At 37.3% G+C, this 27255-nt stretch overlaps 4 protein-coding genes and 1 pseudogene across 5 annotated transcripts; 2 read left to right on the top strand and 3 right to left on the bottom strand.

Annotated features, from left to right (window-relative positions):
• Window positions 1-9893: 9893 nt before the first annotated feature.
• Window positions 9894-11438, bottom strand: LOC104720705 (uncharacterized). Its single transcript, XM_010438582.3, has 2 exons — window positions 10995-11438; window positions 9894-10724 (listed from the first exon to the last, which is right to left on the bottom strand). The coding sequence occupies exons 1-2, from the start codon at window positions 11167-11169 to the stop codon at window positions 10114-10116; spliced, it is 786 nt and encodes a 261-aa protein (XP_010436884.2). The 5' UTR covers window positions 11170-11438; the 3' UTR covers window positions 9894-10113.
• A 969-nt stretch (window positions 11439-12407) lies between these two features.
• Window positions 12408-13558, top strand: LOC147937429 (uncharacterized; annotated as a pseudogene).
• A 1489-nt stretch (window positions 13559-15047) lies between these two features.
• Window positions 15048-16158, top strand: LOC104720704 (putative E3 ubiquitin-protein ligase SINA-like 9). Its single transcript, XM_019230823.2, has 2 exons — window positions 15048-15200; window positions 15469-16158. Exons 1-2 carry the CDS (start codon window positions 15048-15050, stop codon window positions 16156-16158), a joined length of 843 nt encoding a protein of 280 aa, XP_019086368.2.
• A 175-nt stretch (window positions 16159-16333) lies between these two features.
• On the bottom strand, window positions 16334-18960 carry LOC104720703 (putative GABA transporter 2). The gene is made up of 7 exons (XM_010438580.3): window positions 18395-18960; window positions 18052-18282; window positions 17746-17843; window positions 17447-17633; window positions 17240-17370; window positions 16917-17153; window positions 16334-16835 (listed from the first exon to the last, which is right to left on the bottom strand). Exons 1-7 carry the CDS (start codon window positions 18477-18479, stop codon window positions 16446-16448), a joined length of 1359 nt encoding a protein of 452 aa, XP_010436882.2. The 5' UTR covers window positions 18480-18960; the 3' UTR covers window positions 16334-16445.
• Window positions 18961-19583: 623 nt separating this feature from the next.
• On the bottom strand, window positions 19584-26724 carry LOC104719848 (uncharacterized). 2 transcript variants are annotated; one of them, XM_010437830.3, is made up of 4 exons: window positions 26259-26724; window positions 25687-25739; window positions 24719-24872; window positions 19584-24615 (listed from the first exon to the last, which is right to left on the bottom strand). In XM_010437830.3, the coding sequence occupies exons 3-4, from the start codon at window positions 24810-24812 to the stop codon at window positions 19931-19933; spliced, it is 4779 nt and encodes a 1592-aa protein (XP_010436132.1). In that variant the 5' UTR covers window positions 24813-24872; window positions 25687-25739; window positions 26259-26724; the 3' UTR covers window positions 19584-19930. The 2 variants fall into 2 exon arrangements, with proteins under 2 accessions (XP_010436132.1, XP_010436133.1); XM_010437831.3 differs by lacking the exon at window positions 25687-25739 and having other exon boundaries at window positions 26259-26555.
• Between the last annotated feature and the right edge of the window lie 531 nt (window positions 26725-27255).

Raw genomic sequence — 27255 nt, 5'->3', positions numbered from 1 at the left:
TCAATCTTGGGAAAAAAATGAAAAATCTTTGCTTAGAACCTTGTGTCTTTTGAATGCTTCCTCCACTTGTTTGAACTCTGGAACATCTCTATATTATTGGATTTAATTTGAACTTTAATTGTCTTGCTTATGGAACTTGAATACTTGCTCATGGTAACAATTGGATTTAATTGTCTTGCTTATGGAACATCTCCATTTTACCAATCTTTTTTCGTTTAACCCAATTTATTTGTCCTACCCATGAACCCAAACCTTGTTGTGAGTTGTTGAGTGAGGCATTTTTCATTGTGTTATAGATTGTGAAACCTTGAGAGTATTGAGACCGACAAAGAACTTCCTCTTGATTTAGCTAAGTTAGAATTTGAACTACCTAATAGATTCGGTTTTGAAAGATAGGTGGATAGTATGTTTATTTAGGGTTGGGTTGAGGAATATATAAAAAAAAAAAAAAGAAGTCCCTACGGTTAGAATCAATTAGCTTTAAGTCTCTAAGTAAAAAAAAATAATAAGAGAAAAAGTGTTTGCTATAGACTCCTAGAAAGAAAGAAAAAATATATATATATATATATACATATTAGGAGTTTAGCAAAGAAAGAAAAGAAAAAAAAAAGAGAAGAGAGCTAAAAGTTTAAAGTTTAAACCTTAGGGAGTAAAAAAAAAAAGAAGAGTTAAAATCAAGGATGTGGGTAGTATAATTCTAGGGGTTTGATAAAAAAAAAAAAAAGAGAAAGAAAGTGAATGAGAAAAGGGTAGATTATCAAGAGTTAAGCTTTGTATGCCCAAATTGTTCTCAATCTTAGATAGATTTCACAACTGTCTAGCATTCCTTCTTTTGAGAGAAAACCACCCAAAGAATTTGTTTGAAACCACCTTACTAAAAAGCCTTACCCTTGAAACCGATTGAGCTTGATTCACCTTCCATTTGAAGAATTCGCCAAACACTTAATTGAATGTGAAAGAGATGTTCTTTACTTTTAGATGGAGGTTGAACTAGATCGATGCATGGTAATAAGCATAGAAAAATATTTGTAAGTATGTTGATTGATCTTAGCACCATTAAACTATCTTTAAGGATTATAGCTTGAATCCTTCGCTTAGCATATAAAGGTTATGAGTCTCCATTTTCAAACTGCACCCTCCTACTTCCTTGCTAGAGGACTAGCAAGATTTAAGTTTGGGGGTCTGATAACTCTCTAATTTACATGTTTTTAGCATCCTTTTTTGTCCATATTTTGCATTGTTCATACCCTTAACTTAGCATTTTTAGTTCATTAACTGTAGGAATTCACTTTTAGGCCATTTAGGGTGTTGTATTTTTGCATTTGCATATTTTCGATGAAAACAGGTGCTTAAGAGCCTCAAATGGGAAAAAACAAGGACAAACCTGAGCATGTACCCGAAGGAGCCATCAAGCTGGAAGAAAAAGTCTGAACCCCAACACGATCGAGGAGGATCCAAGAGCATGAAGAACAACCCGAGAATCTACCCGAGGACGAACTCGACCACATCCTCGTGTACCACATCGTGTAGACCCTCGGGCATGACTGGGAAGCTAGGTCAAAGGGGTTTCCATATATAAACCCCTTCTCCTCTTCCTTGCAAAGGAGCACGCCGCAGACCCTCAAACCAGAGAGCGAGAGCTTCTGTGAGAGAACTGAGCGACTCAAACACTTTTCCCTTTTGTTTTGGATTTTATTTCATAACTTTTAATCATTTTCTTTATATTTCTTTCTTGTACTCTTATCCCTCTAATTTATCGTTTAATATAATGCAATTTTCCTTCATATTTGTTGTTTTGTTTCTTGCTATGATTTCCGAGTAGTGAAGTAAAGTTTCTAGGGATGGGATAGATGATTTTGTGTTCTTGATCGGTTAGGATGTCTTAGTTGATTGAATATGTTTAATACATTTCCTTCTAGATTGGTGTTCTTAATGCTGTCAACAGACCGAGAGGATGAGATTAGATCTAAGGTGTTTTACCACCGAGAGGTGTAGATGAGATGCTTGAATCAACCAATGCTAGAGGTTTACTCACTTAGCCTAAGAGATTAGATGAGTAAGGGGTTTACTGACAATAATGAATCGTATCTTAATGCTTGTGTGGTCATGTTTCTCCAACGAGAGTTGGGTAAGGGTGTGATCAAGGTTGATTGTTTCTATCACGAGAGTATTTTAACAAGATTTTAGAGATTCATTGTCTAGGAAATATTTGCTTGAGGCATGTAAGGCATCTGTACTGGTTAGGAACACTGAGGATTCGATTACCCCATCCTTAGAAGCTTTCGTATTTTAATTGCTTGCATTTTCATTCATCACTCAATCTCTTACCCGATTAGGTACACGATACCCTGCATCGAGTAACCCCTCGAGTTGTTCACATTTCATTTGCTTACTCGATCCCCCCACCCGATCCTGTACTCGAATGCGTGCATCGAGTGCTTAGGTCATGTAGTTCTTTGTTTATACTCTTTTCTTTTATTATTTTAGGATTGTTAGATAAAACCCATAATTGTTTGGCTTGACTTCCATTGTTCTGATTGCCTCCTTCCTGCTAGCATAAACAACCATTTGGATTGATAACCCTTTGTACTACAACTGCATAGGGAATTGATACCCTGGGTGAAAAACCTACTACCACCAATCTAGTGCTAAATTGGGAAAAATGCCACATTATGGTTCAGGAAGGGATAGCCCTAGGCCACAAGATCACAGAAAAGGGGATAAAGGTTGAAAAGGCAAAAATAGAAGTGATGGTTCAACTGCAACCTCCTAAATCGGTGAAAGACGTCAGAAGCTTCCTAGGTCATGCAAGATTCTACAGGCGATTTATTTCTAGACTTCTCTAAGATCGCCCGACCATTAACGCGACTACTCTGCAAGGAAGCAGAATTTATCGTCGACAAGGATTGTTTAGATGCCTTCAACAAGATAAAGGAAGCTTTGGTGAGCGGACCGATAGTTGAAGATCCTAATTGGGATTATCCTTTCGAGATCATGTGTGACGCATCAGATTACGCAGTAGGGGCGGTACTTGGCCAAAGGATATATAAAAAGCTCCATGTGATCCACTATGCCAGCAGAACCATGGACGATGCCCGGACAAGGTATGCAACAACTGAAAAGGAACTCCTTGTTGTAGTTTTTGCGTTTGAGAAATTCTGGAGTTACTTGGTCGGATAGAAAGTGGTTGTTTACACAGATCATGCCGCCTCAAGGTACATTTACTCAAAAAAGGACACCAAACCTATGCTCCTCAGATGGATACTACTTCTGCAAGAATTCGACATAGAAATTTTGGATAAGAAAGGAATCGAGAACGGAGTGGCAGACCATTTGTCTAGAATGAGAATTGAGGATCCACTTCCAATAGATGACTCGATGCCCGAAGAGAGACTAATGCACATCGACTTCTTGGAAGAAATGAGCCACACGATCAGGCACACGATAGCTCACTCTATCCCCGAGTCAACAGGGCTGGTCGAATTCATGCCAATCGAGTCAGCTAAGCTACCTTGGTACTCTGACTTCGTGAACTACATGGTTTGCGGGGAAATTCCTAAGGATTACGATGCTCACAAAAAGAAGAAATTCTTCAGGGATATGTACAACTATTACTGGGATGAGCCTTACTTGTACAAAAAAGGGACATATGGCCTGTTCAGACGATGATAGTAGAGGAAGAAGTCTGAGGGGTACTAGAGCATTGTCATGGGTCTGACTATGGAGGTCATTTTGCTACTTTCAAAACCGTCCAAAATATACTTCAAGCTGGTCTCTGGTGGCCAACCATGTTCAAGGACGCACAGCTCTTCATAACCAAGTGTGATCCATGCCAGAAAATGGGTAACATCGGTAGGAGGAATGAGATGCCTCAACAACCAATTTTAGAAGTCGAAGTTTTCGATGTTTGGGGAATAGATTTTATGGGACCTTTCAAGCCCCTCTCAAATGGAAATATGTACATCCTGGTAGCAGTCGACTATGTCTCAAAATGGGTCGAAGCAATCGCCAGCGCGAGAAATGACCACAAGGTCATTTTCAAGATGTTCAAAAACATCATTTTCCCAAGATTCGGAATCCCAAGAGTAGTAATCAGCGATGGAGGAACCCACTTCATTAATAGAGTTTTCGACGGCTTGTTAAAGAAGCATGGAGTCAAGCATAAAGTCGCAACAGCTTACCACCCGCAAACCAGCGGCCAAGTGGAGGTGAGTAATAAACAGATCAAAGCAATATTGGCTAGGATCATGGGAATCACAAAAAAAAAAAGATTGATCATTCAAGTTAGATGATGCATTATGGGCCTACCGGACAGCCTACAAAACACTGATTGGGCGAACTCCTTTCCAGATTCTTTATGAAAAAAATTGTCACCTACCAGTTGAGGTAGAATATAAAGCGATCTGGGCAACCAAAAACCTGAATTTAGACATAAAGACCGCTCAAGAAAAAAGAGTAATGGATCTCCACGAACTCGATGAAATTCGGTTAGGGGCTTATGATAATTTGAAGATCTACAAGGAGAGAACCAAAGTCTTTCATGACAAAAAGATCCAACGTAAGCATTTAAGAGCTGGAGACAAAGTCCTTCTGTTCAACTCGAAGCTTCGGCTGTTCCCCGGGAAGCTCAAGTTGAGACGGTCAGGGACTTCAAAATTAAGGAGATTATGCCTTATGGAGCAGTGACCCTACTTGGGAAAGATGGGACTGAGTTTACCGTTAATGGTCAAAGAGTGAAGAAATACATGGCCAATGAGAGCACAGAGGTGGGGACATCTCTGTACCTCACCGATACTGCACCAGTCTGATAAGGATCAACAGTCAAGCTTAGCAACTATAAACAAGCTCTCTTGGGAGGAAGTCCTAATGGAAGTAGTGTAAATATAACTAGCATTTCTTCTTTTTCAGTCTTTTTTCCTTAGTGTTTCCGATGAGCTACGCGATGCCTTACCCGATCAACCCCTCGGATGATGGTCCGAGCAGTTCGTCCGTGCGCATAACCGAGCTCTCTGATGAGCGAATCCCGGCGCCTGCTGAAGCCGGTGACGACACTGGCTACACGTTAGCAAGTATGGAGGCTGCTACATCCTCCTTCTTCACCAACCCATGAGGTACCACATTCATCCAAACTTTGTAAATAACATTGCATTTAGTTTTATTTCATTTTGTGTGATTCTTGGGTTCTTTTTCAGACTTTTATTTACACAGGGACTGCGTAATTTAAGTTTGGGGGAAGGTCCTAGAGTGTATATAACATTGTGTTTTATTTTCTTATTTCAAATTTTTGCATACTAATTTTATTCATTTGAGTATGCACCTATTTGCATAAAAAACCATAAAAATTTGAAAAAAATTTGAAAAAAATTGAAAAATAAAAAAAAAGTGTTCATGTAGTTGCATTTTTCATATTAGGATTGAGTCTACATTGCTTCATATAGGATTGTTGCATATGCATTTTAGGGGACAATGATTAAAACCATCTTGTTTAATTCCAAACCTTAGGATTGAAGTTATAGCCCTTAATCACAGTTCATTGTTGCTAGATCAATCTTTGGAAAAAAATGAAAAATATTTGTTTAAAACCTTGTATCTTTTGAAATCTTCCTCCACTTGCTTGAACATTGGGCCATCTCTATATTATTGGACTTGACCTGAACTTAAATGTCTTGCTTATGGAATTTGAATACTTGCTCATGGTAACTCTAAAATCGGGTTAACACACCATTTTTACCAATCTTTTCGTTTAACCCGATTCGTTTTTCCCTACCCTTGAATCCAAACCTTTCTTTCAAACCTTGTATTGAATCGTTGAGTGAGGCCTTTTCATTGTGCTATAGGTTGTGAAACCTTGAAAGTATTGAGAACGAAAAAGATTTGGCTCTTGTTTTAGCTAAGTTTAGAATCATTGGACTAGCTAATAGGATCGGTTTTGAAAGATAGGTGGTTAGCATGATTATTTGGGGTTGGGTTGAGGAATAAAAGAGAATTTAAAGAAGAAAGTCCCTAAGGTTCGATTCAATTAGCTCTAAGTCTCTAAATAAAAAAGGAAGAGAAAAAGATCTTGCTATAGTCTCCTAGAAAAAAATAATAATAAAAATAATATGAATATTATTAGGAGTTTAGCAAAGAAAGAAAAAGAAAAAAAAAAGCTATATGTTTAAAGTTTAGACTTAGGGATTATAAAAAAAAGAGAGTTAAAATCAAGGATGTGAGTAGTTTTATTCTAGGAGGTTTGATAAAAAAAAAAAAAAAAAAAAAGGTTAATGAGAAAAGGGGTAGATTATCAAGAGTTAAGTTTTGTATGCCCTAATTGTTCTCAATCTTAGATAGTTTTCACAAATGTCTAGCATTCCTTCTTTTGAGAGTAAGCCATCCAAAGAAATTGTTTAAAAACCACCCTACCAAAAGCTTTACCCTTGAAACCGATTGAGCTTGATTCACCTTCCATTTGCAAAAATCCGCCAAATGCTTTAATGAATGTGAAAGAGATGTTCTTTGGAATTGCAAGTCTTGCTGTTAGATGGAGGTTGAACTAAATCGATGCATGGTGATAAGCATAGAAAAATATTTGTAAGTATGTTGATTGATCTTAGCACCATTAAACTATTTTTAAGGACTATAGCTTGAATCCTTCGCTTAGCTCCAAAGGTTATGAGTCCCATTTTAGAACCGCACCCTCCTACTTCCTTGCTAGAGGACTAGCAAGATTTATGTTTGGGGATCTGATAACTCTCTAATTTACATGTTTTAAGCATCCTTTTTTGTCCATATTTTGCATTGTTTTTACCCTAACCTTAGCATTTTTAGGTCATTTACTATAGGAATCCACATTTAGGCCATTTAGGGTGTTGCATTCTTGCATTTGCATATTTTGGATGAAAACAGGTGCTTATGAGCCGAAAATGGGGAGAAACAAGGTCAAATCCGAGCATGTACCCGAAGGAGCTATGGAGCAGGAAGAACAGTCCGAACACCAACCCGATCGAGGAAGATCTAAGAACAAAAAGAACAATCCGAGAGCCTACCCGAAGAGCAACCCGAGCTCATCCTTGTGCACCCCATCGAGCAGACCCTCGGGCAGGACTGGGAAGCTAGGGTTAATGGGTTTCCATATATAAACCCCCCCTCTTCTTCCACTCACCCTAGCACGCCGCAGACCCTCAATTAGAGAGCGAGAGCATATGTGAGAGATCTTGAGCGACTCAAACATTTTTCTATCTTTGTTAGGATTTATTTTACTTCTTTTTGTTATTCTTTTAGATTTCTACTCTATACTCTTCTACTCTACTTCTAGTTTTAATAGAATGCAATTTTCGTTTATCTATGCTTTTATGTTTTCTGCAATGAGATTTGAGTAGTGAAGTAAGGTTTCTAAGGATGGGATAGACGATTTTGTGTTCTTGATCTGTTAGGATGTCTTAGCTTGGTTGTTTATGTTTTATAAATTCCCTTCTAGATTGGTGTTCTTAATGCTATCAACAGACCGAGAGGTTGAGATTAGATATAAGGTGTTTTACCACCAAGAGGTGTAGATGAAACGCTTGAATCAATCAATCCTAGAGATTCACTCACTTAGCCTAAGAGATTATATGAGTAAGGGGTTTATTGACAATAATGAATCGGTTTGTATTGCCTGCTTTGTCACGTTTCTCCAACGAGAGTTGGGTAGGAAAGTGATTAAGGTTGATTGTTTCTATCACGAGAGTGTTTTAACAAGATTTTAGAGATTCATTGTCTAGGGAATATTTGCTTGAGGCATGTAGGACATCCATATTGGTCAGGAACACTTAGGAGTCGATTACCCCATCCTTAGGAGCTTTCGTATTTAGATTGTTTACATTTGTATTCATTACTCGATCCCTTACCCGAACAGGTACATGATCACCTGCTTCGAGCATACCTTCGAACTGTTCTTGCTTTCCTTCTTTACTCGATCACTCCACCCGATCTTGTACTCGAATGCTTGCATCGAGTGCTTAGGTCGTGTGGTTATTGTTTATTTATTTTCTTTTAATCATTTTAAGATTGTTAGATCAACCCCATTTATTGCTTGGCTTGACTTGCATAGTTCTGATCATATCTCATCTGCTAGCATAACAACCAGTTGGATTGATAATCCTTTGTACTACAACTGCATAGGTAATTGATACCCTAGGTGAAAATCTTGTTATCAGTGCTTTTGCAAATGGTCGGATGATTCCGGTGGAATGGTCGTTCGTAATTGTTTATCATCAAGTCCGGTGACGGTTCATAAGATATTGAAGTTTCGTGAATACTGTGATATCGATGGGACAGAGGAGCAGATAGAACAGGTCAAGTACTTTCTAGACACCATGCCGAATCTTGAACAAGTGACATTGTACTACAATACACCAGATGACGAAGATGTGATGGAAGTAAGCAAGCAACTTCGGAAGCTTCGTTACGGAGCCTCCGTAGAGTAGCTTCAGCCAAATGCAATGTCAAAATAATCTCAGATAACCTCAACTACTCATCTAGTACTATGCCGACTAAACGGGGTAGAAGATCTTTTACCGGTTTCAAAAATATTAGATAACCTCAGTTTCTATAGTTGCTTCGTCCGTTTGTTCTTCCTCTGGTTACTCTTTTCTTTGCTATTTTTGTTTTTGTGTTTTCGGTTTGTTCTTCTTTTAATGACTTGGGTTGAATGCTTTCGACTACTGAGAATGCTAATCATCTTTTGTTTGTCTGTCTTCGTCTATAATCTATTGAAGAAAATTAGCATTAGCTCATCATTCTCTTGAAATGGATCACAGTTTTTATACAAATTTTTTTCTGCGAGAATGATGTGGCGAGCTAAGCTGAAAGCGAAATTTTTATCAAGAAACAGAACAAATGATGACATCTTTTGATCAAGAGACAGAGCAAATAGTGACATCTCTTGATCAAGAAACAGAGCAAAAGAGAACAAAAAATTACATCTTTAGATTCCTAAACTTCCAAGTATCATTTAAATTACACATTTTAGGGAAAGATGAAATTTAGAGGAAAATTCAACTAGTGACACTTATACTCCTGCTAACTCCTGAAATATATGTAACTTGACGGTTGAAGCCATTGGATTTTTTTTACTCATTGCCATATATATACACCTCTGCAATGTTCAACTCTTTGTGCAATCTATAAATATAGGTTTTTTAATCGAGTTGTAGAATGAATGTTAAATATCTTTACAATTTATTGTTTAACCTTTATTTTTGGGGATTTAGGTGAATAATTACTCCTAGAGAGAATTAGAAGCAAAAAAAAAAAAAAAGGCATATCAATTTTTAAAAAACAAATTAAATACTGTAAACAAAAGTAGAATTGTTCCATTTGTTCATGCCTTACATGTTACATGAGTACACCTTATCAATTTCCGTTGACCGTAGATTCAAAGCAGAACGTATAATATAATGTCATTAGTTTAGGTATAAAGGAGACATATCTCATCAAAACATTTACGTTATTGTCTTATTGAAGAGTGAAGACGACGTTGCAATGCATTAAATAAAACCAAGGTGTATACTATATTATATCTACCTTTTTCATATATCGACCCTACTTCATGTCGAAATGTTTACATGTGGTAGTTAAATATTCATAACAAAATCAAAAATTAATGCGCATAATAAATTAAACGCGCACACATAGTGTGAGTCCATACCTATTTTTTTCAATACTCACCATGAAAATGACCCATTGTAAAAACTTCGTTGTTAATAAAACTACTCCGATCCACTACATATTTTGAGCGTAACTCCATCACATATTTTTCAACTTTAACACAAACCGGTCACGTAGTTTCCTTATAGCCATACCATATTGTTACACTTAAACATCATATTCAAAAGGTAGATAAACCTAAACTATACGGTTACGATATAGGTACGTTGCATCATAAATGCATTAAACTTTTACATTCACCATATATACCATACGTCCAACACGATTATTCATTTCCAAAATCTTTATCACATTAAAAAAAAAAAAAAAAAAAGGAAAAGAAGACTCTAATAATTAATTTGACAAGTCATAACATGTTTATATATATAGATATTAATTTATATCAAATTTAGGACTTAATTAATTAGATTTATTAGATAATCAAGATCAAGCACATGAAATACCAACGACTCGACTCGCCGGGAATCTCTCGGACACGGTTTTCCTAACAAGAGAGTTGATCTCAGGGCTCACTTCCTTCTCCGACGTTGACTCTGGAATAGTTGTCAACGAACCCGATTTGTCATAAACGACGTAGTATCGATCTTTATCACCGCCACCGTGACCCACAGCCTTGTAGACCGGGGAAGAAGGAGTGCTCAAGGTTTGGTGCTGTTTAGGTTTGAAAACTGACTTCAAGAATCTCTGAAGAGAACGAGAGATCTTGTTCGAGTGTTTCTTGCCGCCGGAGGAGGAGGAAGAAGAAGTTGTCGGCAGTGGAGGAAGACGAGGAGGATTCTCCGGTGAGAGTGAGCTGAGGGGAGGGAGACGGCGGTCTGGGAGGCGAGACATGGACATCGTTCTCGCGGAGGAAGTTGAGATGGCTGAGTCAAGTTGACGTTTGAACGAGTTGAGCTCGAACGAGTCGTAGAGAGTGCTCCCACAGTCCCATACGTGTGAACTCGTCTTTTTATGCTTCATGTTAGAAATATAATTATTATTTTCCTCTTTCTTGTTCTCCTCTTCCTTTTTGGTCTTCTGACTCGAAAAGTTTTTGTCTGCAAGATTTGTGAACTCATGAAAAGGCTTATACTTGTATTTATATTGTACAAATATTTCTAGAGATGATCTATGTTCTCAAAAAGAGTCGATATATAGGCTATAATAATGAATCCGAATGAAAAAAAAAATGAAAAGTTATTAAAATTGAAGTATATATATTGTATTGTTCCCTATACTTCAAAGATTTGGTAAAAATAAGACAAATCTTTAAAGGGTTTTATACTTTTGCCTGAAATTTTTTAAAGTATAAAAGATCAGAAACTTACCAGTTTCCAGCTTAGAATCAACTTGTCTTGTTTCACCTTGTCCTTTACTAACCTCCTCATCTGCCTCTTGACCAATCACCACACAATCTTTCATCTTCTTCTTAATTTCATCCTCCTCTTTAGTTGCCATCATCGTCGTAGATTCTACGGCTTTTGGTTTGACTTTGATCTCCATCTTTATATTTTCGTACCAAACAGAAGAAAATGACACAGATTGATATCTATTCTCCAAAATCTTTATGTTCACAACAACAAAGGGAAAATGGAAGGCTGTGAATTGTAATCTTTGGTGGTTGTTACGTATTGATGGATATATATCTATAATGTATAGAGTGAGCTTGAGAGAGAGAGAGAGAGAGAGAGAGAGAGAGAGAGAGAGAGTGAGAGAGAGAGGTGGGTACTTGGTGGTGAATTATGAGTCTCTAAGCTTCACGGTCTGTGTTCACTTCTTTATGTATGTACATGAAGATATGTATTGCAATTAATGCTTATTAATTAAATAGTAAATACTTAATCCCACGATAATATATATGAATATGGCGTTCTTAGCGAAAGCTAAAAATTTCTATGTTTTTGGTTCAAGTTTTGGATATTTGGCTCTAGTTTAACATTTTTCAGTAAACTATGCATAAATTATATCTCATGTGGGTCAAATTTAGATCTATTAATGTTGAAAGTTTCTCAACTAATTGTACTAACCGTAATTTTGTAGGAGTGTGCATGTCAAAAAGCTAAATCGATTTTTTAAAAGAGTAATTGATAGATAAGTTTGACCCATAAGCTCAAATATTAGTTGGTTGGATGATTAAAAATCATTAAATGATAAGGAAAGTGAGAAAGAGATATCATACATGAACGCGTGTCCGAGCTTGGTGGGATTTTCACGTGGATATAATGCAATTGACAATATATATATTAACTAGGTCGGTATACGCATATATGTATCGAGTTTACATTCGTAATTTGTTAATTATAATAATTTCTGACGATCAAAATTTAAGTGATCTCTTCATGGTATTTACGAGACATTGGAGGATTTTGCAGGCTTTATCGAGAAAACACACCTTTATCATGCACGCTTGAGCCAATCTGAATCTGATGCTTTGGAAAGGTATGGATTCCCTATTGGGTCTCTGCCTGTTAAGTACATGGGTCTGCCTCTGACGAGCTGAAAGCTTAAATTATCACACTATGCTCCTCTGCTTGAGAAAATCAAGGGCAGATTTAATTCCTGGTCTGCGAGAGCTCTATCTTATCCGGGAAGAGTCCAGCTTATAGCATCTGTAATCTCCAGCACTATGAATTTCTGGATATCCACCTTCATTCTTCCGCTCGGATGTATCAGAAAAATTGAATCGCTGTGTTTATCTTTCCTCTGGTCAGGTCAAATAGTAAAGAAGGGATTGGTGAAAGTGGCTTGGTCGCAAGTTTGTTTGCCAAAAAAAGAAGGAGGCCTTGGGCTACGTCGTTTTGCTGTGTGGAACAGAACCTTATTTCTTTGAATGATCTGGCTTCTTTTCTCTAATAGTGGTTCCCTATGGGTGGCGTGGCATAAACATCACAACATTAGCAGTTCAACTAGTTTTTGGAGCTTCATAGAAAAACCTAGTGACTCGTGGAATTGGAAGTGTATGCTGAGGCTGAGGGTCTTGGCAGAACGTTTCATTAAGTGCAACATCGGTGATGGCAGAACAGCTAGCTTCTGGTTTGATAAGTGGACTCCCTTTGGCCCACTGATTAATTTTATTGGTAGACATGGTCCCAGAGCGTTACGAGTTAACATTAACTCCAAAGTTCATGAAGCCTGCAATTCAAATGGGTGGATCTTACCAGACCCGCGTTCCGAACAATCCTTAATGTTTCATGTCCATTTAACTAGTATACACGTGCCAAGTGAGGAACAGGGGCTCGACACTTACGACTGGATGGTTGACAACCGAAGCTGCAATGGTTTCTCTTCGTCACAAACTTGGTCCGTCCTAAGACCTAGGGCTGAGGTTTTGGACTGGGCAGATTCAGTATGGTTCAAAGGAGCAACACCTAAACATGCCTTCACCATGTGGACAACAACCCTTAACCGCCTTCCTACAAAGACACGGCTTCAGAGTTGGGGGATGCAGATTAACCCAACTTGTTGTTTATGTTCCACTCACCCTGAAACTAGGGATCACTTGTTCTTAACCTGTGACTATGCACTTTCACTTTGGCATACTGTCTGCAGGAGATTGGAAGAGCCTCTTATCAATTTCCACACTTGGTCAGATCTTCTTCTTTGGCTGCAGACAACTAACCATAGGTCGCCACCAACTCTGCGCAAGTTGATTGCACAGTCTGTTATGTACGCCACTTGGAAACAGCATAACAACCTGCATCACAATTAGACCCATGTCCTGCCTTCAGTGATCTTTAAAGACATTGATCGAGAGATCAAGTATTCTATCGTGTCAAGGAATCTAAATAAGCGGTTTAAAAAGCTTATGGTTGCGACGTTGATGTCTAGGATTATCAAAGCTTGTCCGGTTGTTTTCTTGTTTTACCTTTTTGCCGAAAAACCAATGAAATAGGTTGTAATTTTTGTAACACCAAACATTTCATTTTATATGATATTTGCACTTTAGCAAAAAAAAAAATTAAGTGAATACGTACTTCGTAGGTATATTTTTAAAAGGAAATTACTTTTATGGATTTCTATATTTTTCTTTTTAGACAATTTCAATCCATGGATGGGATGCTGATGGGTTAACCATTAACCAAGAGCAGCAAAGTTTCTACGTTGTTCATCATGCATGGATTGTATAAACTTTCATGCATGTATGTTTATTATACATATATATATATAGTTATTTTCATTAACAACGAAAAATGTAATAAATAAACGAGTACTGTTAACTATCGTTGTAATAGACATGTACATGGATAGCAAACAAAAGAAACGAGTTTGGTTCTTGTACAAACATGCATGTTGTATGTTTGACTATTCATATGCTCGTTCCCATTCTTATCACGTAAAACTTAGAAAATATTTAATACTAAATACTAGTAATACTACATCACATAAGAAATAGAAATAGTAATTTATATGATCTTGTCCCTACATATATTTATTGATTTTTCATTTATGATGAAGATCCTCAAATCATATCTCAATATGTACATACTGTTGCAATATGTACAGGAGATCGTCTTGTCTTCTGGCCCTCACTAATTCCCTACTTTAAGTAAACATTTCTTGAATTTTTTAAGAAAAATTCAAGTATACGATTGTCATAATTTTACAAAGATCATATACTTTTTTACTGTTAAAATTTTCTTTCTTGTTAATTTCATCCAAGATCACTTGTTTTTCTTTATTCTTGCCAAGCAGCACATTAAGTAAGTATCATCTTATATAGACCTTCCATGAGGATGGATTTTTGGAGTCTTGATTGACCTATATTTTCAGGGCATCCCCATTGGCAGGTTGTTAGAGGGGTTGTCAATGTTTTGTACCAAAAAAATAATTCAAAAAAAAAGAAAAAAAATTAAGAGAACCTCTTATATAGTATACTCAACTTTGTTTTAAGAGACTATAAAAGGCTCAAAATTAAAACCCACCGTTGGCCTTGCTCAGGTGAATAAACAAAAGAACGTAACATTGATCCAAAAAAACACATATAAATTGATCACCAACATATCTATATATATATGTATATATATGAATAATGAATTAGAATGGAAACTGTACAAATTCGCGATACAAATAGCGAAGGTAAAACAAGGTTAACAAAAAAATACATACTCCAAAAAGTAATAATCTCAAGAACAATTAGTTTGTAAGTGGGACACGTGTCATTATACGTATGTTGCTAACAAGTTGTATCCCATTAAACTCTTCGTATTCCGCCCAAGTCATAATATAATAATGGGTTGCATACAGCTTTTTTTACTTCACACTCATCTGAGCCTAGGAAGGCTAAAGGGTTTTTTTACGGTTAAGACTCATATTATCTCCTAATTAATCAACCTGTTTCACTTCCATTTTCATTTTTGAGAGTTAAGGCTTAATAAATCGATATGGCGAGTGCCTCAAGCGATGAAGATGATTCAAGCGAGATTCACATTCAAAAGAAGCAACGAACAGAGGATAAAACATGCTCTGCCATGATGTATCTTGATGTTCTACATTGTCCTGTCTGCTGCGAGTCACTCACTACTCCTATTTTTCAGGTTACGTTTCAGATTGTTTCTTTTCTTTAGGGTAATTTTTTATTTTTCATATAGAATATAGTATTTTGGAATTGTGACTCACTTAGATGTTAAAGGCCGAGACATTATAATTAATGTTACAATCTTTATTGACAGATTCATCTTTTTGTTCTTTGGAATGGTTAGTTGATATAGCAAAGTCAAGTTGAAAATGCTTTGTTAGGTTTTCTTCCAATCTTGTTTTGATTGTTGATTCATTGGTTTAGCTTTCTTATTTTTTGGTTTGCAGTGTGATGATGGGCACTTGGCTTGCTCTTCTTGCTGTTCCAAACTGAGTAACAAGTGCCATGCATGTGCTTTGCCTATTGGAAAGAATCGTTGCATAGCAATGGAGAGAGTTCTTGAATCAACTCTTGTCCGATGCCCAAACGCCGAGTTTGGTTGCACGAAAATGGTATCTAATTGGAAAATACCAACTCATTTAAAGGAATGCAGTCGCTCTCAGTGCTCATGCCCTGCATTGGGCTGTGATTACACTGGCTCATACGAGGATCTCTACAAACATCTTTTTCATTCTTCTTCTATCCACCATGTTATATATATGTTTTGTACTGGCTTCAGATGTGGCGAAATATTTGATGTCCGGATGAACATCAAAGTCAAAGATAAGAATAAGATATATGTTAAAAGGGAGTTCAAGAAGCACCTATTGTTTGCGGTGCAGTGTTTCAGTGAGGCGGATGGTGTGTATATAACTGTTAGCTGCATCGCACCATCTGCTCCAGAAGTAGGAGAGTTCTCGTATCATCTCTCCTACACTGTGGATGGGAACGCTATAACTCACGAATCAACTGTGAAGAGACTTCTTGAATTGAGCTCCAAAAGACCTGAAGAGAGTTACATGAGGATCCCTCACAGTTTATTGCGTGGTGAACGGTTGGTGATGGAGCTTTGCATCAATATGTTGAACAAAGAGTAAGAATGTTGAGGTGTGATGTAGAGAAGAAGCTCCTTTTAATATTGTGTTTTGTATGTAAACTCCCTCTATCTCGTCTGTTTTTTTTTGTGATATATAAGTAGCTTTTGTTGGGTCAAGGTAGAGAGATGTGAGGGCTGTAACTCGTTTGGTTTTGCATTTTGTACGATGATGGATGTTTGTTATCTGGTGGAATCGACTCAAAACTCGAATGTACATGTGTAACAAACCACACACAAAAAGTAAAAAAAAAAAAGTGTCTATGTTATAGCATATACTATCATAAGCATCTAATCAACAACTTCACTGCTAAACAACTTGAACTTATTAGCATCAAGAACTAGTCTCCTAATGGAAGAGAAAGCACCCATGAGCCCCGCACAAGTGAACACGACCATTATTGTCATGTTTATCCAATATGTGAAGCTCCGTTTCGTTGGCTTATAGGTCATGTTGTATAGAAGCATAGGCAGCACGAAATCGAGTGGGATAAACCCAAACGCTCCTACCACAGCGTTTATATCACCAAAGAACGGTAACATCGCTGCCATGAACCCACAAAACGCCATATATAGGGTTCTTAGTATCAATCGTGGCACAAGGTTGCGTCTTGAGAATATCCCTTTTGTTGTATCCGCTGATTTCTTCTCCATAATCTCATACGCAACTTGAGAATACACCTAACCAGTTTTACCAAAAACATGTTTAAACGTTTATCTCACAGCCAAGTAAACCTCCAATACAATCATAGTTAAACTTACGAGGCCAATGGCGAAAAGCTGAAGGAGAACGAAGATGACCGCTAAGCCAATCACCACGATAGGAGCCAGAGTCGGTCCTTCATCAGGCATCAAGTTCTTGAGAATATTGGAGCTCGAATTATTACCAAAAACCCAATATCCAGAAATAGCAGCAGAGTAAAACGTGAAGAAGATCACACTATAACACAACAATAGTCCTTTCAACATCTTCCCCGTGGCTGGTGGAGCAAGAGTTGCCTACATACATATATAATTATCACAATACATCTCAAGCTGATCATAATAATAACATTGTATAATGTTTGAGTGAACAAATTTCTCACCTGTATTTCGGGTAGGATTCCATTTCCGAAAATAGCAGCTATGATCGAAATCGATGTAAAGGCACTGAAAACTTTCCCTGAATCGGAATGCTCTAGAGAATAGTCACGCTTAGGAGCATTTTTAGACAAACCTGTGAAAACCAAAACAGGGATATTAGCCTTGGTTTTCCAAACATTAGTAGTTGTTTTTTCTGCAATAAATTGTACCAATGTTAATGCAAGCCCCAACGACGAGGAAAGTGTAGCCTAAGCTGAGGAGCAGAGACACAAAGTTAATGTGTCTAAGAGAGTGAAAACTTGGGAGCTGAGACAAAACAATCATGACAGCAGTCACCATAGCAATGAACCCGTAAAGCTTCAAGGACCCTTGTGGGAAGAGACTCGAGTACATTATCTGCGTAGTAGTAACCAAAACAGAGGAAGAAAGAGATATTAAAATTAAACAATGACCAGATCCGTACAGTTGTTAGTTTCCTTGATTAGCAAGTAAGAAAGAGTTTACATACATCAAGACATTGACCAGCGAGTAGAATGGCACCAATACCAATTCCAGTGTTGATAGCTGTTTGGATAAAGATGACTACATAAAACATCCATCCAGATCCTGCACCACCACCACCATCACATCACAATTAAATAACCGGTTAGGTGAAACCATGACATCAAAAATACAGAGAGACACGTGTGGTGAACCCAAGAAGGTCAAAGCATCCAAATTGAAAAACTCGATCCAACCTTTACGGATTTTAACCAACAAAAAAAAAAAGCAAAAACAAAAATAAAATAAAATTATAAAGATTTATTTTAGATACCGAGAACATCGGCGGCGAGTTCACGGAAACGGATGTGACGGCGGCCGGATTTTTCACAGTGATCAAGAACCTTAGACATGAGGTAATAAGCGTAGAAAGTAACGAGTCCCATGGTCGTTAAACAGAGAAACCCTAACCACCATCCTAATCCTCTGAAGGCGTAAGGTAACGTCAATATCGTCGGACCTACGATCGCCGTCGTTAGATGAAACCCGGCGTGCCACCACTCGCCTGAGATTAACAAATAAAAAATAAAAATCTCAAAATCAGTTTTGAAATTCTACAAAAATATTGGAGTTTCAATTCATAAAGATTGGAGGATCGGAGAAGTTTTGTTTTTAACCTTTAGATTGGAGGACGAAGAGAGCTCCGGCGTCGGATTCGACTCGGGTAACAGGAAACGGGTCGGGTCGAGGAGGATCCGTCATTGATTGTGTGAGAAGATTCTTTCAGAGAGATTAAGAGAGCCAAAAAGTGATTTTATATGGGAATTGATGATGATGGAGAGCAGGAGGGGGTGTGATGGTGTTGAGCGTATGTTAGCTGGAGATAGTCGTATTTTGCTAATATATAAAAGTGTGATGTTTTTTAAAATTCCGTTTTAAAGAAACCAACCTGTCATCACAGTGGGAAAAGGAGACATTATTTGCATTTTCCCCCTTTATTCTTTTTTTTTTTTTTTTTTAATACTTTTCCACTTACGTTACGTGTGTTTCTTTCATATTTTTTTAAATATATGAAAATGATGTTGAATGACAAAGAAGAATTTGAACTAATAATTTTATTTTTTTTGGTGTGTTTTTTTTGAGATTTACAAAGAAAAAAACTTGAATGACAGAATTTAAAACTTTATTAGTTATTTTTTCTTGTAGTGGTTGTTTTATGGACAGAGCTATTTCTGTTGATAATACACAAAATATGTATTATGGTAACAAATTATAAATGGGTGTTTATCTTACAATATATTTTATATTTATCACAACAATTTTTTATTTTTAGAGTATCTTGAAGAACTAATCAAGTATTAAATAATTTGAAATTTATTAACATGTAAAATTGTAAAAACATAATTATCTCCTTTAATTTTTTTAAAAGTTTTTAACAAAGGTTGGTATAAATAACTAATTTTATGTGGTGTATATATCTACTAGGAATGAGTAGAGAGAAGATAAGAGTTGTGTTTAAAAGTTAGGAATAAAAGATATGGCCAGTTGTACTTATTTTTCTGTTAACTTCGATTTAGGAAATATCAACCTAGTTAAGGAAATTGTTTTTAATATATTGATTTGATCTAACTCTCTAACACATCACCTACCCGTCTGGTGGTCTGGCTGACTTATTTTTTGTTTATCGTTCGACATGGCTGACTTTTTGGTATTTAAAAAACACTATCAAACCAAATAAAATAAAATAGTTTACACTATAAATTTAAGCCGAGATACAATGACTGTTACTACAGAAACATCTGCAAGATTCTAAGCGATATATAAAAAAATTTTAGTCAATGAAGGTGCAAAAATGATAGTATGTAATGAATACTAAACAAGCAAGAACACTTCACTATACGCAACAGCAGCAGCATTAATCGTTCTATACATCATATCCCATTTGTGTGAATCCCTTTATTCCCCCTCCCATCAAAACCACCACCAACTTTGCCCACAATAAAAACCAAAGTGACTTAAAAAAGCAACAAAACTTACACAAACAAATAAAAATTGTACCGACACAAATACACAAAATATACCCAACCAAAAATATAACCTCCCGACCAGCTTCTTCATTGACCCAATCCCCAAAGAGTGTTCGCATTGATGTGAGGAGAAATCAGACTTGGAGCAGAAGAAGAACAACGTACCGTGTTGTGGGTCACGAGCCCTTAAGCTCGCTGCGACACTCTTTGGCCTCGAGCCACAACGGTCTTTGACAAAACCTCCTCAAGATATTCACAACGGCTTCTGTGGTGATCGATCCAAACACATAACTGCCTTATCGCTTCTCTTTTCTCTTCTCCAAGTCCCATCAAAGTCTCTTTCATCATCTCCTTCTCTTTTTCATCTTCTCTTACTTTTCCTCCAAGCTTCTTTATTTCTTCATCTTTCTTCTCTATCTCTTTCTTCATCTTCCCATTCTCGTGATTTCTCTCTATCACCCAGTTCGTCGCAGTCCACAGTATTTTCGATGCCTCCATTACCGTTTTCTCGTATCTCCCCTGTTTCTCCGTGAATTTTCCCGACACGGATTGAAACCCGTCCACTGTTATGTTCACTTTATCTGCTATCTCTTTGATCATACATCGGTATGTCTCGTGTGTCACCTTGAGATTTTTCTCAAGCAATGCTTGCTCCTCTAGGTGCTTAGCTTCTTCTTTCCTGAAAGCTTCTTCTTTCTCCGTCAGTACCTGTTCGGTTACTCTCAGTTTCTGGTTCGACAAACGTAGCTTAACCTCAATGTTACTGATTTTCTCCATGAGAGTTTCAATCTCGTCTCCTTTCATTTCCAGCTCGTTGCGTAAACTCTCCATCGTCTCTTCATGACCCACGATTGCAGTATCTCTGGATGTTACTTCCTTACCTTTCTCCGCCAACAATCTTTGGGCTTCTTTGTAATCCTCTGTTAGCTTATTAAGTGTTGCTTCACTTTCTTTGAACAGTTCGTTGATCTGCATGTGTTCCTCTTTCAGCGTATTGTAAGCAGCTTCTTGCTCTACCAATGATTTCTGGACATGGGTGATCTGATCTGACAATTCTGATTTCTCTTGCTTCTCTCTATCAAGTTCTGCTTTGGTTTCGCTCTTCTGCACCTGTAGAGAATCAAGCTCATGCTTCAGATTATTAATCTGTTCTGTTAAGGCAATTGTTTCAGAAGATGCTTCATTGATCTTATCTTGCATTTGAACGTTCTCTTCCGTCCTAGTTCTCAGCTCCTCTTCAAGCTCACTTCTCTGTTTCTGTAGAGTCTCTAAGTCAAGTACAAGACCCTTAATCTTCTCAGATAAACCATTTCTTTCTTCTAGAATATTCTCGTTATTCTTAACCTTTTGTATGATCTCCTCTTTTAGATTTATAATCTGACTCATATATTCAGAGATCTCCTCTGACTTCTTTTCAAGTTGGATCTCGAGTTCCGCTCTCTGGCTATCAAGCGAGGCCACTTGCTGTCTCAGACCATTAATCTCATCATCCAAACGCTTAATCTGCACTGAGGCTTCCTCGCTTTTGCGCACCATTTGTTTCTCCAACTCTTCTTTTTGAGCAGACATTGAATCTAGTTCTGCTCGTAAGCCATCAACGTCAGCTGTCAAACTCTCAATTGAGGACGATGATTGCTTCTCGTTCTCCTCAAGTTTTTGAGTTAAAGCTGAGAGTTCAGTTCCTCTCTCGTCCATTGACTTCTCAAGTTCTGAGATTCTTGCAACCATTTCTCTGTTTTGCGCTTCCAATTGCTCAATTACGGTGGTCTTGCTTGCAATCTCTCTCTCAAGATCTACTATACGAGAACGAACTGACTCTAGTTCCAGCTCCAATGTCGCTACTGTTTCTTCTAGTTCTTTTCTTTGCACCTGTGATTTGCTGTCCTTCTCAGTCAGAAGTAAAAGTTCGCCTTCTTTCTCAGCGAGCTGCTCCTTCAGTTCGGTCGAATCAGCTGTGAGTTCCTGTATCAGGATCTGACCCCGTTCAAGCTCATCTGAAGTTTCTGATAATTTCGTGGACATAGTTTTGCTTTCTTCTTCTGCAGCCTTCAGACTTTCGCTCAATTCTGAAACCCTGTGTTCGGATGATTCCAGTTGCGCTTCTAATTCTCTTAACTGAGTGGACGATTCTCTCTGATGAGTCTCATGGATATCCCTCAAGCTGAAAAGTTCATTGTCTTTCTCAGTGTGGCTCCCTTTTAATTGTTCCGACTCCGTCATGAGTTCTTGTATGGTGCTCTCCGCCCGCTTGATCGCAGTAGACATTTCTGAAATTTGCTGAGATAACATTTTCTTCTCTTCCTCTGAACTGTTCAGGCTCTGGTTCAATTCTTCAACCTGTTTCTCTGCTGATTCCACCCGTGCTTCTAATTCTTTAACCTGACTTGAGGAGTCTCTCTTATGGGCCTCGTGTACCTCCACCAAACTAGAAAGCTCACTCTCTTTTTGTATGTGTGTATCTTTAGACTCTGCCAGTTCAGTCATAAGTTCCTCTACCTTGCTTTGAGCCTGTTTGAGCTCATTTGTAGTTTCCAAGATCTTTGAGGATATGGACTTGTTTTCTTCCTCTGCAGCATTCAGACTCGCATTCAATTCTACGACCTGTTGTTCTGATGATTTCAGTCGAGTTTCTAATTCACTCAAACGACTGGATGATTCTCGTTGATGAGTCTCGTGAGTGTCCCTCAAGCCAGAAAGTTCTTTCTCTTTCTCACCGTGGCTCTCTTTATACTGTTCAGACTCAGAAATGAGTTCTTGTATGTTTTTTTGTGCCTCTTGAATCTCATTAGATAACAGTTTTTTCTCTTCCTCTGCATTGTCCAGACTCTGCTTCATATCTGCAAACTTTTGATCTGCTGACTTCACAAGTGCAACTAATTCTTCCACTCGACTCGTTGAATCTCTCTGATATGCCTCGTGTACCTCCACCAAACTAGAAAGTTCACTCTCTTTCTCTTTATGTCGGTCTTTCAACTCTCCCAATTCATCCCTGAGCTCTTGTATCGTGTTCTGGGCCAGTTCAAGCTTGTCCATAGTTTCCGAATTTTTCGTGGAGATGGCTTTGTTTTCTTCCTCTGCATCCTTAAGACTCACACTTAAATCTGAGACCCGCTGTTCTGAGGATTCCACTTGAGCTTCTAATTCACTCACGCGAGTGGATGATTCTCTTTGATGAGTCTCGTGGATGTCCCTCAAACTGAGAAGATTTCTCTCCTTTACACTGTGACTCTCTTTCAACTGTCCAGACTCAGACAAGAGTTCTTGTATGGTGTTTTTTGCCTCTTGAATCTCGTTTGAGAGTTCTGCTATTTTCTGAGAGAGCAGTTTTTTCTCTTCCTCTGCATTGTTCACGCTTTGGTTCAAATCTGCCACCAATTTCTTTGAAGATTCCACTTGAGCTTCTAATTCTTTCACATGACTCGATGAATCTCTCTGGTGAGTCTCATGTACCTCCACCAAACTAGAAAGCTCACTCTCTTTCTCTCTGTGGCGGTCTTTTAACTTTCCCAATTCAGCCATGAGTTCCTGTATCGTGTTCTGCGTTTGTTCGAGCTTGTCCATAGTTTCTAAATTTTTCGAGGAGATAGCTTTGTTTTCTTCCTCTGCAGCTCTCAGACTCGCACTCATATCTGAGACCTGCTGTTTTGAAGACTCCAGTTGAGCTTCTAATTCACCTGCTTTGGTGGATGAGTCTCTTTGATGAATCTCATGGATGTCCCTCAAACTGAAAAGTTCTCTCTCTTTCACACTGTGGCTTTCTTTCAACTGTCCAGACTCAGAGGTGAGTTCTTGTATGGTGTTCTGCGCCTCTTGAATCTCGTTAGATAGCAGCTTTTTCTCTTCCTCTGCATTGTTCAGGCTTCGGTTTAAATCTGCAACCAACTTTTCTGATGATTCGACGTGTGCTTCTAATTCTTTCACCTGAATTGATGATTCTCTCTCATGGTTCTTATGTAACTCCACCAAACTAGAATGCTCACTCTCTATTTCCTTGTACTTTTCTTTCATCTCTCCCAATTCAGAAATTAGTTCTTGTACGGTTTTCTGAGCCTGTTGGATCTCATCTGAAGTCTCCGAAACTTTCAATAATAGAGATTTATTCTCTTCCTCTGCACTATTCATACCACTGGTCAGCTCCGAAACTCGCTGCTCTGATGCTTCTAGCTGCTGCTTGAAATTAGAAGCTTCATCTTTGAGCTGATCACTCGTTGTTTTCCAATCTTCTGCAACTTTTTCAGCTTCTTGAAATCTTTTTATACCATTGTCTCTCTCAGCTTGCAGTTCATCTCTCTCCTTTTTAATATCTTCTAACTTCTGGTTCAGATCGGTTTCTGTTTTGCCAGCAATTTCCAGTTTCTGATGCAGTTCCTTGTTATCAGTCAGAGCTGTTGTCTTTTCACCCTCTAACTTCTCAGTTTCAAGTTTCAAATTATTGCTAATGGCTTCTGATTCTTTTAACTTCAGCAATGCTACTTCAAGCTCAGAATCTACTACTTCTTTTTCTTCAACAGTCGTCGTCAACTTCTCTTTCAGATCAGCAATTTCAAGATTTGAAGCTTCGATATGTTGCTTCAAGGCACTTGTTACCGACTCTACATCTTTCTCTACTTTTCCATTTCCATTTCTCTTAGTCTTCCTCTTAGAAGAATGGTCAGAATCCGAGTCTGAGCTTGACGAAGAGGAGCTTTCTCCTTTCCCGTTGACCTTTTTCCTAATCTCTCCAGTTAGATCATCGTACTGGCGATACAGAGACTGGTATTCGTTGTAGAATTCATTCACTAACTCTGCAACCACTTGTCTTTTAGATTCATCCTCATCCATGTCTCCACTCTCAACTATTCCCAAGATTTTCTTCACCTTTTCATCTATTTCTGCATCAGATGATAAGAGTAGTTTTCATGTAAGCATTTAAACCAAGATCTATGGAATTTCATTTGAAATGTCAAACAAAACTTAGTAGTGTTGAAAAATTACCAGTTTTAGTGCCTTTAAGCATTTCACCTTTCTCATGATCAAAATGAGGCTCAAAGAAAGACTTCAAGGTCTCTCTAAACCTTTGCTTTTTCATGTCTTTTTTTCTTCAGTTTCTTCAACCAAATATCATCAATCAAAGAAACTCAATCTTCACCTGAGACCAAACAATTCACAGAGAAACTTATCAAGAAAAAACGTTAAAGACTAGCGAAGCTAACTTGTTCAAATTAAATGCCATTATTTAATTAGAAAAGAGGTACCATCCTTTTCACATTTATGTTCGTAGATAATAACAAATTAGCAAACTAATAATAATTTTGGCTTTTTACAGAATCAAGATCATAGGTTAAGCATCTTGATAATTCAACAAAAAAAATGAGAATATAATAATAAGAGCAGATCCAGCAATTGAACTCTGACAAGGTTTGCAGATAAATAATAGAACTCCTGGGGCCCGCAAAGAGCATAGAAAGATCATAGATTCAAACCCTTTGCATCATTGAGTAACTTTGTTACCAAGTGATGATGAATTTACTTTTACAGAGGTGAGGTTACAAAAAACAAAGGCAGTTTAATGAGAGGAGATAGAACTTGTGATTAAAGCTAAATCACAGTATTAGTGGCTGCTTATGGTCTAAATATGGAATCTGATAGGTATTTGGTTGCTAGACAAAAGATCTCATGTGGAGGAGCCACATCAGCAATTTTGGAAATAGACCAGAAAGCACGCACATACCTCTAGAACGATAAAAGACAGCTATCATTATTTTCAGTTTTTTCATACCTCAGTAATGTGAGTTGTTTCTTTTTGTTCTTATATGTTACTTACTACCTTTAACAAACTACTATAAACAAATACAGTTTCCATTCACCTAAAACAATCTCGATCCAATCAAATCCTTAAATTAATAAGCATTTCTTTTTAGGAAAAATTAACAAGGAGAAGAGAGTTACTAGTTTCTCTTAACCTTTTAAATCTCAAACTTTCTTTTAAGCTCCAAGAATTGATCGTATTTTTCGCCTGTATGGATAAGAGAAACGATTCATATATGAAACTGATAGAATTCTAATGACGTGAGAACATAAAAATAGTAAAATCTAAGCATCAATAGTTAGAACTGCCACACAAAGCCAAAGATGAACAAAAACAAGGTTTGGAAAGTGAAGCTCATGATCATGATTCTCACCTAAAAATATAAACCCTACCGAAACTTTTAATGAACCAAATCAACGATAAATCCAATTAATTAACTCTAAATGGATCAAAAGTCTCAACGAGACTAATACGAATTGGAGAACAAAGAAGCGCTTTCTTTCTTTTTCCCAGCAAATAAGCATCATCGACAATAAAAAAATTTAAACCATATGACTTTGTAATTTATGATCCAAAAAATCCAAGACACTAATTAAGCCGTAAAAAAACGAAAAAGCTGATCGAAGAAGAATCAAAGCAAAACATGGACGAACAAACACTAGTAGTTCAAATCGATAATCAAACTCATGCGGAGAAATCGAAGCCGCTCGAAACCTAGAATTTTACCTGGATACGGAAGCTCCGGAGATTTGAAGAAACTACCAAGAAACTCTCTCTCTCTCTCTCTCTCTCTCTCTCTCTCTCTCTCTCGCTCTTTTCTCTGATGTGGGCTACCGAGCAGAGATGATGATGGTAAGAGATTAGGAAAATTGAAATCGAAGCGAGGGAGAGGGAGAGGGAGATTGAAAGGAAAAAAAAAAAGGAAGAAAAAAGGTGATTTGGTTTGGACTTATGTGAGAAGAGGAGAAGAAGGAGAGAAACAGTTATGAAAGCTCAACCTTTTTGTGTGTTGTTTTTTCAATTTTGAAGGAGAGAGACGACGACTGGGGGAATCTTTTCGTAAACTCGTCTTCCACAAACACCCCTCTCTTTTACCATATTATTACGCTCCCTGCCACACTATACGCTTCAATCAAAATTCTCGTCAATATATCATTTGACTGTAGTAATCCATCTCTGAGAGATTATTTACGTTTTTGCCAACGATAATATAAATATTAATATAGTTGATTTTTTTTTTTAAAAAAATCTTTTGTTCTTTTTTGGGCATGTCTAATGCCGTAATTAACTTTTAACACATGATTAACGCCTCGCCATCACGGGAAAAACGCCTCGCCATCACGAAGTAAGTGCCTTTCCCGCCTTTTCTTAATACATAATTATAATTAGGAAAACCAATCAAAAAGACTGATTTAGACTACATTTGTATTCACATTATAAAATCTATCTCTTTTCTGAGTAGTAATTTTTAAATTTTAATTATATTTCTTTCATTTTCTCCTATTTATTATTTAGTTTGAATTATTTTGTTATTTCTCCTTATTAATAGGGTTTTTTTCCTTCAAATTATACTTTATTTATTGCTACAAGATTTTCATTCATATTATGCTTTTCCTCTTATTCATTAATTATAATTCAAGAAACTTCTTCTCTAGATTTCATCTTTATTAATAGTAGATTTTAGATTTAATTTCAATTTATGTTGGTAAATTTTACTACCTTA

The sequence above is a fragment of the Camelina sativa genome, chromosome 10 (assembly GCF_030686135.1).
Source record: "Camelina sativa cultivar CO46 ecotype springtype chromosome 10, ASM3068613v1".
Taxonomy (NCBI): Eukaryota; Viridiplantae; Streptophyta; class Magnoliopsida; order Brassicales; family Brassicaceae; genus Camelina; species Camelina sativa.
Note: the sequence above shows the minus strand (reverse complement) of the source record. Positions and strands in the feature narration are given on the sequence as shown.

What these genes read in the sequence shown, in the direction of transcription:
- LOC104719848 (XM_010437830.3), bottom strand. Translation starts at nt 24,812, where the DNA reads ATGAAAAAGCAAAGGTTTAGAGAGACCTTGAAGTCTTTCTTTGAGCCT. An exon ending in GCTTAAAGGCACTAAAACTG is followed by an intron (nt 24,616 to 24,718) that starts GTAATTTTTCAA and finishes CATCTGATGCAG; the next exon opens with AAATAGATGAAAAGGTGAAG.
- LOC104720705 (XM_010438582.3), bottom strand. Translation starts at nt 11,169, where the DNA reads ATGGAGATCAAAGTCAAACCAAAAGCCGTAGAATCTACGACGATGATG. An exon ending in TGATTCTAAGCTGGAAACTG is followed by an intron (nt 10,725 to 10,994) that starts GTAAGTTTCTGA and finishes CAAATCTTGCAG; the next exon opens with ACAAAAACTTTTCGAGTCAG.
- LOC104720704 (XM_019230823.2), top strand. Translation starts at nt 15,048, where the DNA reads ATGGCGAGTGCCTCAAGCGATGAAGATGATTCAAGCGAGATTCACATT. An exon ending in TCACTACTCCTATTTTTCAG is followed by an intron (nt 15,201 to 15,468) that starts GTTACGTTTCAG and finishes TTTGGTTTGCAG; the next exon opens with TGTGATGATGGGCACTTGGC.
- LOC104720703 (XM_010438580.3), bottom strand. Translation starts at nt 18,479, where the DNA reads ATGACGGATCCTCCTCGACCCGACCCGTTTCCTGTTACCCGAGTCGAA. An exon ending in TCGCTGGTCAATGTCTTGAT is followed by an intron (nt 17,634 to 17,745) that starts GTATGTAAACTC and finishes ACTACTACGCAG; the next exon opens with ATAATGTACTCGAGTCTCTT. An exon ending in TGGGGCTTGCATTAACATTG is followed by an intron (nt 17,371 to 17,446) that starts GTACAATTTATT and finishes TGGTTTTCACAG; the next exon opens with GTTTGTCTAAAAATGCTCCT.